A 13,187-nucleotide genomic window follows, 5' to 3' on the forward strand; every position below is an offset into this window, starting at 1 on the left:
CATGTTCTCACAAACACCATAGTGGACGGAGGGTCCGGCGTAAATGTATTGCCAGAAGAAACTTGGAGGAAACTTGGACAGCCGACATTGTGGCCTCAAAGGTTTCAGCTACTGACCGCCGATCAACATGGAATTAAACCACTGGGTATCCTCATGGCACAGCCGGTAACCATTGGCACCTAGCCGTTCCTCATGGATTTTGTAGTGATTCCATTGAAAAAGAAAGGCTATGATGCCATCCTGGGCCGCGGGTGGCTTATCGAAGCAAGAGCTCGACACGACTGGAAGAAGAACACTTTATCCCTGGAAAGTAAAGGCCGCCGATTCATCATTGATCTGCTATTGCGAATATTATTCTGCTGTTCGTGTTCATTGTCTGTATGCGTTCATTTACTTTACCTGTACGGTAAACAAGTCATGGCTCAAACAATCATCAATTTCCACACTAATTAGTGGTTTGACATTTCATCAAATATTAGGCGAGCAATTCAGCTATCACTGTGCATATGATTTTTAACTTTCTAGTGCAATACTAGGATATGTAATGAGCTACTCATAATTATTGGATAAATCAAACATTGAAAGCTCTTGTATAAATGAATGCCAAACAACTTATTTACAACTTCTTCCTTATTTGCTTGCATCCATAATTCTGAAAGTGTTCTATGACCACTAATACTGAATGGAGAATGCAATAACTAGAACAATGAGACCAAATAATAATCATGCCATGATTAAGTTCTATTGCATTAAGAAAAATCACAATAACTTTTGGAACCTGTATGCAGGAGCAGATTTATTAATCCCAATGGCCAAATCGCTGCCAAAGTGTGAACAACTATCCTCAAAAAGCTAGATTGCAGCCTGTAGGATGATATGTATTTGCAAACATGCAAAAGACAGCCTCTTGGAGAAATCGTAGGTGAGAGAAAATGGCAGAATTGCTTCAGATTTCCCACGTGGTGCCTGGAAATGAAATCTGCACTTCCCCAAAATACCAAACGCTGCAAATAATAGTAACAGCTGCCTCTAAATAACTTGTGTGGATCCTCAGATGTAAATTAAAGCTATTAAAGAATCCTCCAATTCCTTCACAAATTCATTCAAAAGTAATTTCTCCCTAGCCATGGTAAAAAACAGTAGAAGAGAGCAATTGTATACCTCAGCACAATTGCAAATGCAATCCTCAGAAATAAATCTTAGAATTTTGAAACCGTAGAAATGTAATTTCCTCCACAATAATAATCCTCCCAGCCACAGACAATAACAATAAGGGAGATTAAATTGAATCACTTTACCTCAGCAGTGATTCGAGAATACTTCTCAGCTTCCCTTATACCTCAGCAAGGGTAACAAAATTTAGAACCTCAAAAAAAGCCACAAAGGCAACAAAAGAAAATAGATTATTTAAGCATGCTTTTCTCAACAACTGGGCTTGTTGTGATATTGCTATCAGGATTTAACTATTTGACTCAAAATCACACAGTTAAATCCTGATAGCAATATCACAATTTGACTTGCTGTGGAGATTATCTCCTACTTATCAAATGGGCTTGTATTTATAATCTCCAAATCCCCTTTTGTTGCCAAAATGTAACTTCACTCAAGAAGCTTCACCACACAACATTAATTAGAAGCTTCCTTTAGAATCTCTCACTTGACTTCGCTTAACTAATTAATAAATGACACTTTCCAATGATAACTCAACTCTCAACTTAAGTGAAATTATAAAGTTAAATTATAACTTTATAATAAGCCATTTAATAATTAATAATAATTTGGCCACTAAAAATATAATAACTCCCAAAATACTCATCATTTAAATATGTCGTCTGAAATAGGAGTCATACCTATTATTTCTCCATGTGACCAAATGCACTTTCCAAAAATAGAAAGATTACATCTCAATCAACACCAACTTACTACAAATAGTAAGTACACAAAATTAAGCCCAAAAGAAGTCCGATCTAAGCCAAACGAAGACCAACCTATAGCTTACTGAAATGTAGAGAAGATAAGACCCTCCCAAGCCAAGTCGTTACCACAAAAGACCCTCTATCCACAATAATTAGCCTACGAGGATCACAATAATAGGCTAATCCTTGAAACTTTGATGCTAGCAAAATTGGGGACATTATATTGGAATTAAGAATACTCAATAGAGTTGTTCTTGCTTTTCTGGTCAACATACCATTCAGGACATTTACAAAGTTTGGTTAAGATTATTCCTGTAAAGGAGGGCCATACCTTGTGTATTTTATGGCCTATTACTCCTGAACTCAAACAAACATTACAAGGAAGATCCCCCAAGATGCTGTCGTCACCTAATTGGGTATGTAGCAAATGGTTCCTTGTTTTGCTTTCAAAAGCGCTTGGGATGGGGAAACCAGTTTAAGTGCATGGGAAATGGAAACTAACTTTGAACATGTATTCTTTGGAATTATGATAGGGTCCATAACATTCAAAATTGTGTAAGCTGCTATCAACCATCAATTATCCAATTTGGAGGAGTAACAACTATATACCAAGTGTGAAACATGAAGGAAACAATTCTTTACATCTGCAAGCCAACTGTTTGCTAGTATATCTAGAAATTAAAATTATCATTGAAGAGTGAAAATGTTGGAATAAATACTATCAAGAGGCTTTCAGTGTGCCTGAAATATTCATATCTGCATGTCATCGTTGCTGATTACGAATTGATAATTGGGGTTTATGGAAAGAATAATTTAAGAAATTAATATTCTGCAAATACCAATTTGAGTTGCTGTCAAATTTGAAGAGTGCTACTAAAGGTCCTAGCATGTCAATTTTGAAAGAAAAATTAATCTTGGTAAGTTTGGAAAAAAGAACAAGTAGAATCTAACGATGAGAAAGATAAGCACTCTAGAAAAAGTCAAGAAAGATCTTGTTATGATACAACAATACTTAGCCCTGCGCTCACAACCCGATGTAGGAACAAATATACTAGACATGTATGATGAGTATAACAAACTTCTTTAACAGGTTTTGTTGGTTCCCAAAATCACAGATTGGAAATCCAAGAGCTTGCCAATTCTCCAATAGGATTCCAAATCAGTTTTGGCCAATGGACGAGGATAATCCAAATTCCCTTGCACTTTAGGCTTCGCTACACCTAGGCGGGTAAACCTTCACTTCGAACTCGATCACTTGGTTCAAAGCCTTTATATAGAGAATTTAAACTTTACAAATTCTCCGGTTGGCAAGGTCCTCAAACTCAATCAATATGATTTTATGTGCTTTCTTGAAGTATTTGAATGTTTGTGTAATGTTATCAATAATTGATTAGATGCTTACAAAAAGTATATAGATTTCTGACTTACAACTATAAATTCAATAGCTTGAAAAGACTAGTGCCTCTGCTTATCTGGGAAACAGAGTCAACTATTATGAAGATTATTATGTACAACTCTATGAGACAATATTTCATCAAATATCATCAATTACTCTTGAGCTCTACAAAAGACAAAATTTATATGCAATTCTCGACTAGTCTAGAAGGGTTTTTAACTTCTCCGACTGGAAGTCCGATTAGACAGAAACAAGGAAACACATATATATTTCACATTATCTTGATTGTCGAACAAAGAATGTAGGAAAATATCCAATGAAAAATAAAAGCTTTGTTAGAATAATGCAATAATTTCTTTATTGATCATAGAGGACGAATGAACATTTTAGTTGGAATCTCTTTGCCTAAAAACTAAACAAAAGGAACTTTCATTTATTATTTAAATATAATATTTAAATTTATATTAAAGCATGTGTTAATATTTTACATTCCTCTTTGTAAATTTTAATTTCACCTCTAACAATATCTTTCTTTGAATATATCATCTTATTACAATGTCTGTTATTACAAATGATTAACTCCCTATATATATATCTAATTATACAAGAGAATGTGACTTTTTAAAGTCAAGAGTCGTGTCTTCTATTTAACAAAATAACATTTGCTAATGATACTTGTGTTTGTCAAATTAATCCTAATATTTTTCATCTCTATCACTGTGTAGTAAATTATCTCTTTATGTCGTCAATTTACCTTACTTCTTGATGATATTTACGCAGACTTATCTTTTTCATGATTATACATGTCAGGATAAGTTGTTGCAATATGAGTATCATAATTTTGGATTTATTTCTCAATGACTTGCGGCTGGCACAGTGCGTACAATACAATATACACAACACTCATTTCTCCCCCAATCGTATTTCCTTGTCGATACCTCCTTTTGAATCTCTGCCCTTGTCACTTTTATCGCTATATATTCTCCTCCATATGGTCATGTCTTAAGACTGGATAAATATTGATGAATCACATAACATGTGAATCATCTTTGTCTTTCATGTGATTTATTTTATAGAGGAATGTGCTTGCACTTGCCAAATTAAGATATTGCATAGTATGACTCCCTTCATGTGTGGTTGTTGACTGAAGGCTTTCAGTGACATATGTTTGATGTTGATGGGTATACTTTCATTTGTCATACTCCAATTAGACATATCAATGATTGCATAATCTCTTTAGCTTTTCATGAACTGTTATCATCGTGCTCAGAATTCTTGATGCTCGATAGACCCCTTCATTCCTTTCTCCATCGGCATACACATCTTATCTATATTTGGCTATCGCTTATTAACTTTGATTGTTGGTGATGAATCATCTGGAGTCTGAATTGATTGCTTTCCATATTCTTTAAGGCTTATATATTGATGTCAGTATGTATAGTAGATATTTCCTTCGTTGCTTTAGAAAACATCTGATATATATCGTTGCTTTCTAAATTCTATGGAGGTCTCGAGGAGGACAATTGCTTTACTATTTCTTGCGATTAATCATCAACTTAAACAAACTATCACCTCTCTATTCAGTTCGATTGGGATTGAGATTGATCATCTTCCTCCCTACCAGTTTTCACTGGATGCTCCTGCTCACCTCCTTTCCTCGCGATAGGAGTTGAATGAGCGTGTCAGACAAGATATCTCTCGATATTACATTATCACTACCTGGCGTAATCTTTAGGTGGATTACGTTCAAAGATGACCTTTTATGCTGAGCATTTTCTTGAGATTCACAACAAGATTATTGTCTTCCTTGCTTATCTTTATCGGTGCTGGAGTCACGTCCTGCATTTCTTCTTGGGCTCCTTTAGAGTTGGCTCCCATTGTCTTCGGGTCCAGACCAATCACCATATGGATAGAGATGACCGGGTCTGTCAACTATGTACTTTGGCGGAGGTTGAGACCGAGACTCACTTCATATTTCATTGTCCTATCTACTATGAGATCAGAGGGAGACTTTATTGCCTATTCAGAGATTGCTTTTCTCTTTCAGCGTTCTTCAGCTATTTTGACCAGCGGTGCCTTGCACTTTACCTCCGAGAGGCCACCTAGCTCCGTGAGCATACCCTGCAGTTGCTCATACCTCAATGCCATATCTTAGATCAGCTCATCATCGCCTTTTTCTCCCCCTTGTCTACACCATGGGGTGCAAAAGGGCGATCCAGTATCACTCACTCCAGATCGGTGAGACATTGCACTAGTCTTTCCAGGCAGCGATACTCCTCCAATGATTCTCGATGACAATCTAAGACTTTGGATCATCCACGGTTATACCCTTTTATGACCAATTTCTTTGTACCAAGGAAGGATCCCTAGTCCTTACCTTGGTTTTTCTAGTTTTGTTTCTTCTTGGACACCGTTTGGTGCTCCTGCTTTGGTCAGCTCTTTTGTTTATATGCTCAGTCTTTTAAACCCTTGTGGTTTTTTTTGGACATTAATATTATTATCTTATCTTATCACCACTTTAGTTACTGCCTTTTAACATATTCAATATCAATTTATTTGTTGTCCTTCTAATTACTCCCTATCATAAGTGTAGGATTGTCTTTGTCTTATGCAACAATACTTCTTGTGAACTAGTCAATTACCATCTCTGTAATTGTCAGATTAGTTATATCCTTGAATCCTTGATTAGTTCTAATCTTTCTTGTGACTTTCCTCTCAAATCCCATTTGTAGATTAGCCAAACTTAGTGCAATCTAATCGCAGTAACTGCTTACTTCAGGAAGCCTCACAGTTGAAAAATACACGTTCTCTGTAATTTTTTGTATAGTACATGCAAAGTCCTTTCCATATTACAAATCACAGAAAAGAGTGTGCATCCATTTTATATAATCGTGTAGGCTTTTTTCAGTTTTATCTTTGTTTTAATTTCTGTAATAAAGTTGTGATATAGCTGAATAAGTGTATCACCATCTTGCAGAACCTAGGCAATTTTTAGAAAAATAATGGGAGATAACACTCAAATGGAACAAGAACAAGAATAGTGTAGCAAAGAAGAAGTACTATGTGTGGGTCTAGGATCTTCTTACAAAAGATGGGTGCAAAAATTGGTATGAAGTGTTTGCAGCAGACAATAATCAGTCTACAGGTGAACCAAATTTCAAATAAGATTTGGTAGACAAGGAAGAGAAAAATGTTATATAGCTTAGAAGTGGTTTTGAAAATGAAGAGAAACCAACTACCACTGATTTGCAGCCTTCTCATTATCATGTAAAAGTTTTTAAATATGGTACATGTCTATTGATTGGTAGTATGGAGGTAGAGGTTTCTTGTGGGGCTTCCTACACTAGTGCTTCTGATGGGCATGTTGATAACGCATTGGAGAAGATTGTCTAATCACCCAACATTGCGGACTCAATATCTTTTGTGAGTGCTGATGCTGTTTTTCGTTTAGACTTAAGGTTTTGTACATATGGTATGGGTTCTTCTTGTGATGAATTTAGTTTTGAACACAATGTTACCCCTGATTCTTTTTCACAGTTGGTATGAAAGTTGTCATTGATGATGTGGATATGTACAATGAAACACCTTCTCCCACCTCATGTGCATTTGACTTATCTCATACACCTACTAGTTCACCTCATTTAGAGAGTCAAATGAAAGTGCCTGAAAATAAAATTGTTGCAGCTCTATTACATTTTGATAACATATATTAGATGGTTGAAAAATATTTTTGGAAGGAACAATTAGAGAAAATACAAAAGGGACTCAAAGAGGAGTTCTCGCATTTTATTAGTATAGATCTTAGGGAACTTCCTTTTGCAGTTTGAAGAGTTTTGTTATTTCACATAATGTTCTTGTTTTTATTGAAATAGACAAATTAAATTACTAATAGTATTAACTTAAGATTATGAGATTTTACTAGTCAAATCTGACTCTCTACAGCCCGGCTTATTTGAATGCCATTAATTTTTAGTCTCTTTCGGAATAGGTTTTAATTTGTGTAATGTCTAGCTATCCAATTCTTGTACTCCTTGACAAAGCCTTCAGTTTTAATTGTATGTTGAAGCATGTCCTTGTACTCCTGTAATCTAATTTGTGCATTTGATTCCATTAATGATCCAAGTGCTATGTTAGTATGTCGTTCATTTTTTCAAAATAATATCTTTGAACTAGGATGTTTAGAACTTGACATATAGGATTCCATATTGTGATTCTGTTGACAAATTTGGTGTGGAAAATAGTTTCATTTAAGAAGTTAAGAAAATAAATCTGATAGCTCATATATTATTGAGGCTAGTTCTGCTCTTAAGATCTTCCCAAATAAGAAAAGATTACTAAGATTAATATTGTTGATTCTGAAGGAAAAGCTTAATTGAAGCAACTATGTATGATTTTAGGTTTATAAAAAATTTCTAATCCAATCAAAATTATTTTTGTCCTTTCAAGATGTTTTCTATTAACTTTCGTGTAAGACAAAGCATGTGTATGTTGAACAACATGTAGGTCAGACCTAAATAACTATATTATTCTGGCTAGAGTTAACTTCTGAGTGCTCCAATTGGAGAATTCTCATGAATCAACCTATCATGGAACCTAATATTCATGTTAAAATCTCCACTCTACTTAAAGGAAGTCAGATATGAGAAAACAATTGAATTATTAAATCTAGTTTAAGATTTATCTTTGATAATCTCCTTTCCCAAGGCTAGGAAAAACTTGAAGTCAGAAGCGTCTCATGTGTTCTTGCCACTTAAATTATGATACATTCAAGAATCAGTGTTTTAGAGAAATTGAGGAAAATTCAATTATCCTATTGCAGGTGATCATTCTCAGCATAAAAAATAAGAGATGTATTATAGATGAATTTTATGGAAAGTTTTCATAAGTATATTTTACTACTAATTTATTTATATTTATTATTTTGGCAATTTGACATGCTTATATATTTCTATTGCAAAAATCTGGCAAGTAGTTTAAGAATTTTCTCATTACTGAATCTAACTTTTGAAAGTGGCCAATTGGTCAAAAGAACTTGTAAAATTATCCTTTTAGCTATGAGCCTCAGAACTGGTAGTAGTCAGATGAACCCTGTTCGATCCATAATTTGACAGATTGGAGAGGCTTATTCAGTGCTTCAACTCTTACAACAAAAAGGTGAGGGAATATTTAAACCTGTCAATGGAAATATTTAAAATCTTTAACCAAATGCCTTAATAAATTAAAGTACGACTGTACAGGTCAGTCAACTCTGGGTTGGATTTTCTTGAACGCTTTAGCAATTCAGAGTCAACTCTGGGCTGGATTTTCTTGAACGCTTTAGCAATATCTGAATTGATGAGCATTTTTTGATGCTTAATAGATTATAGGGAAATGGATGTCAGGCAATTTTAATACTATATAATAAGTTTCACCCTTAAAAGCAACCTGCATGTTGTGAGAAAACCTGAGGCAGAACAAGGACTTAGATAATTATTTAATGAGTGCTACCAAGTGAAATGGCTAACAATTCGGTAGAGGTTTGATAATTTAACAATATTTGAAAACTATTCAAAGGATCCATTCCATTCTCATTAAGACAGCGCGTGCTCACATAATCCCAGATTCTTCAGTTCCTACTACGATAGTGGCATCCCAAGAGCTCGTAATAAATATGGTGGACGGCTTATCTAAATCAGACAATTTACATTGTGATTTCTGTTGAAGTGTTCTATAAGCATCATAAATAGGAAAATCTAAAAGTACATACAATTTGGTTTCTGTTGCTTCTCTTTTATTTCATTATGAGGAATCCCATGACTACGTTTGATCTGTAAATGGCTTCCTCACAGTAATATGTGAAGAGCTAAAGATGATGGTGAAGTCAATAGTTAGGGAATGCCCTAAATAAAGCTGGCCTTTAGTTATTCAAGTTTACAATATGTAAATTGAATAGTTGAAGTTATTTGATGTTAATTCTAGTATTCTTTGTATTAATTTGTATGAAAAGAAGAACATTTATTCACCAGTTTTTACATGATTGGATTTACATTTAAAGACAACTGATACTAGAGAAATTATTATAAGTTAATTCCAAGTTATGTACCTCTTATCCTCCCTTGAAAATCCTAGGTGATTCAAACCCTTCTTTGCTGACATTATGCCTCAAGTCACTTTCTATTCCAGATTCTCCTCTTTTATTCATGATTTCCATCGTCCTTGCTTTTGTTTACTTTTCTTCATCAGTCTGCTCCCTCATTTTTCTTTGACCCTGCAATATTTCTTTTACTAATTTCTCCCAACCTATTCCCTTCATCTCTCACCCTTTCTGCTTATTTTATGTTGGTTTTTGCTCTCCACCTCCTTTCTTTTTGTGTTTTTGATTTCACCTTTGTTCAGTTTAATACTTTATGATTTATTCCTACATAATAATAATTTTGATTACCTAAACGGCCTCCACGCTTTGCTTCCCTTTTACCTGTTGACATTTCTGTTCGCTTATATGCTATTTCACTTTGATGTCAATTTAGATTTGCTTTCCTAGATTCTCTTGTACGGTTGTACCCAACCTCTTGTTCTTCCCAGCGTCTTTTTGGTTCTATTTTTTTCTCCTTCATTTACTCCGTCTTTTGCTTGATTTCTCTCCTAAATTTTCATAATATTTAATAATTTTTTTATTATTTGAAATTTTACATATCTACATTAGTTTTCTCTTACTCTTTACATTATTGTAAGTGTTAACATTAAATTCAAAGTATATTCTATTATCCCTGCTTATGAACTGTTAAATTTTATTTATCCTCTTAATTTTATTTTATAGCATTTCTTTTAGTTACAGATCCTGGTTCTGGGTTCAGTTTTGGGTTTGTGGGTTCAGCAAAAACTTTTTCTGGACGGATTCCAGTTCCGTATATATAAAAACCATAGATTCATACATGTATCATGTTCTATGGCATTCACCATTGGTTTAAAACTCAAACATATAATAATAATGAGAAGTTAGAAGTGTGATACTCATAAAGCCATAATTGCCAATGAAATTATAAATAAAATACCTCATATATCATATTCATAATTTTATAGGTCAGAGTGAAAACCATTGAATCATGTGACACTTGACTATGACTATTCAGACTTTCATTTACCACAACCACCAAAATGGCCATGGTGGAATCAACTGAGCAAAACGTCCAGTTGGAGTTTGAGCAAATCACCACAACATATAATTAATGATGGTCCAAAAATCATTGTTGGATTCCACCCAGGAGGGACCCTGCCGGAACCCAGCAGGAATCTGGAAAGGACCAGGACTAAAACAGCGTTGGAACCTGTTTCTGGGGCATATTAGAAGAATCCAGTATCTAAGAGTTTAGATCTTATATATTTTCATAATTTTTTTGTCAAATGTAACTCTCCTTTGGTAACTTTTCCATCAGTTAGTCTCTCAGCTATGTTTGCAATTAGGTTTATTCATCTCACCTGGTTGATTATATTTTCTTCATTTGGCTCCTTTTGTTTCATGCTCTGTAATTTTAACCTATTTGTTATCCTTAGTCCAGCCTTACTCCCTTCCTGGTATCTGGAACTTTATTAGTGACTAGGTTCTGTATTCTTTCACGATTTAATAAATTGTCCTGATAATGGATCATGGAGTATGATCCAGAATCTTCATGTCAAATTTTGCTATGCAGTTTAAAAAGCTTTACCATTTCTCCTTTCTCCTTTATTATTTATTATCAATACAAATTATAAAATCCTTTCTAAGGTTTGTTTTGATTTTTTAGCCATGAGGCTGATGGGAAGTCTAGGATGGTAGTCTTCATTTTAAACAATTTATTGGCTAAGGAATTAGTGTTATGTGGTGCATTGTCCTCATTTTTTTCTGGAGGGCTCTTTGTCAATATAAAGCACATTGGAGAGCAAAATGGATATTTTTGAAACAATTGCAATGACATGTCATAGGATGGATTCTCTTTAGCACAACATAGTTTAAGTCACTATGTATTGGGTGTAACTGTTCTGAATATGTTGTATATTAAATGATTGAATTGCAATTACAGGTATGGGCTGGCCCACTGTCTGTAGGGCGTTTAGTGGTAGCATTTTGGAACAGGTGCACAGAACTTACCTCTATTACAGTCAAATGGGATGCTATTGGTCTGGAAGCAAATGTGGCAGTTACTGTTAGAGATTTGTGGAAGGCAAGTATTTTTACCCGTGTTTTATATACTGCATTGTTGTTATCCTTAAGGCAACCAATGTTAAGTTTTGAGATTGTAATGATTAGACATAAAGTAATTATGAGATTGTAATGATTAGTCATAAAGTAATTACAATTTGGGAAACTAAAAGAAAGGTTGATTATCTGGAAACAGTAATATCTATCATTTTTTTTGCAGCATAAAACCTTATCAAAAAACATGGTTGGGAGTATGGAGGTCACTGTTGACACTCATGCTTGTGAGATGTATGTGTTCACTCCAGAAGTAAGCTTTTTCAATATTCTTGGAAGTTGGTTTTTTTGATATAAAACATCAACGCTGGTCATTGGGTTCTATTGCTATCAGACAGAAGATGGCCTTATAGAGGGTGTTTAATTTAAGCAGTTGTACATAAGAAACTTCTGCAGGGTCATTTATTTAGTAATTTGCGTATTAGCACAGTTGGGTAAAGTCTCAGCATATACACAATTGATGATGTACTTATAAATCAAAATAATGTAATGGGTTAGATGTTATTCTCAGATATATATAATTTTCTAAGAGTTATGATGCAATTGTTATGTTTGTGTTGTAAGAGTGATTAAAGTTCAGATCTGTCTCCTTCTGTTAGCTTGGTTGATTTTGTAAGTTTTTATTGGATTCATTTGAATGTAATACATCTTTACAATTAGATTGCAGTTTCAGGACATTAAAGGCAGCCCATATGCTCAGCCAATGTTTATTCAGCAAAAGAAAACAACAATACATGAATGTTACATATGCACAGATAGCTTTTAGGAAATGTATCGGATAGGAAACATCTATTAAGTAGGCCTCTGGAAACCTTGTCAAAGGGATTTGTTGATATTGGAAGCTCACAAACCTCATTTTGGAAATGAACCCTGTTGTCTGTGTGAAACCAGACATCTTTGGCTAGGCTTTATGTTGTACAATGTTAGTTCGCACGTAAAAACTGTTAATGCCCAATAGAAGCATGTCATTCAACAAAATAGAAGTTTTTTAACAAAGAGCCAAAACAATGATAATTACTTTATACAAGATTTCAGAAATTTGATGATTTCAAAGGAATATAGAAATTAGGATAATTCGTCGTAAATGTGTTATGAAGATATTCTCACCTACTAACATGTCATAGGTTGACTGAATTATCATCACCACACAACATAAATATTTGAAATCTCTTATTGAGCTTCCTGATATCACCAATCACTTATAACCTATTTTTCAATGAGTGTAAAAATGAGGGTAGGGGTCTTTGGAACAAAGGGATCAAGGTGCTAAACTTGGAAGATGGTGGATAAGGGATAGAGTCCCCAATAGTACCCCTTGCAGAAGTAGGAGCAATGCCTCTAGGCTCTAGTGCATTCTTTTGTGTGACATAGGGTAGAGTTGAAGGATGTAGCTTCTACCATCAAACACAAATTAGGGCCTTCAAATTGACACATGTTCATGATGCACCTTTGTCACTTTGACTTAAGAAACACGAAGTCCTTAATATTTTTGGAACGTGAGAGGTTTGGAGTTTGGAATGAGACTGAGATGCCTATTTATAAATATTTTGTGACTGCAAAGGGTGGAGGTGGGGGTCATTGACCATCAGTGCCAGAGTTTGTGATAGGTAGATCAAAAACACTTTTAATTTTTAAAAATTATTGACTTTCATTTTCTTTTTGTGAG

At 34.4% G+C, this 13,187-nt stretch overlaps 1 protein-coding gene across 1 annotated transcript in view; it reads left to right on the forward strand.

The window, feature by feature from the left end:
- The window catches only part of LOC149565796 (alpha-galactosidase 3-like), a 144,266-nt gene extending 132,202 nt beyond the window's left edge, over positions 1-12,064 (forward strand). Inside the window, exons 14-15 of the mRNA XM_089819290.1 lie at positions 11,349-11,489; positions 11,688-12,064. Of these exons, the coding sequence (XP_089675416.1) occupies positions 11,349-11,489; positions 11,688-11,813 (267 nt within the window). The 3' untranslated portion in view covers positions 11,814-12,064. The remainder of the gene's footprint in view (positions 1-11,348; positions 11,490-11,687) is intronic.
- The last annotated feature ends 1,123 nt before the right edge of the window (positions 12,065-13,187 follow it).

The sequence above is a fragment of the Cupressus sempervirens genome, chromosome 3 (genome assembly GCF_028749045.1).
Source record: "Cupressus sempervirens isolate cs-2001-9-10 chromosome 3, ASM2874904v1, whole genome shotgun sequence".
In the NCBI taxonomy this organism is placed as follows: Eukaryota; Viridiplantae; Streptophyta; class Pinopsida; order Cupressales; family Cupressaceae; genus Cupressus; species Cupressus sempervirens.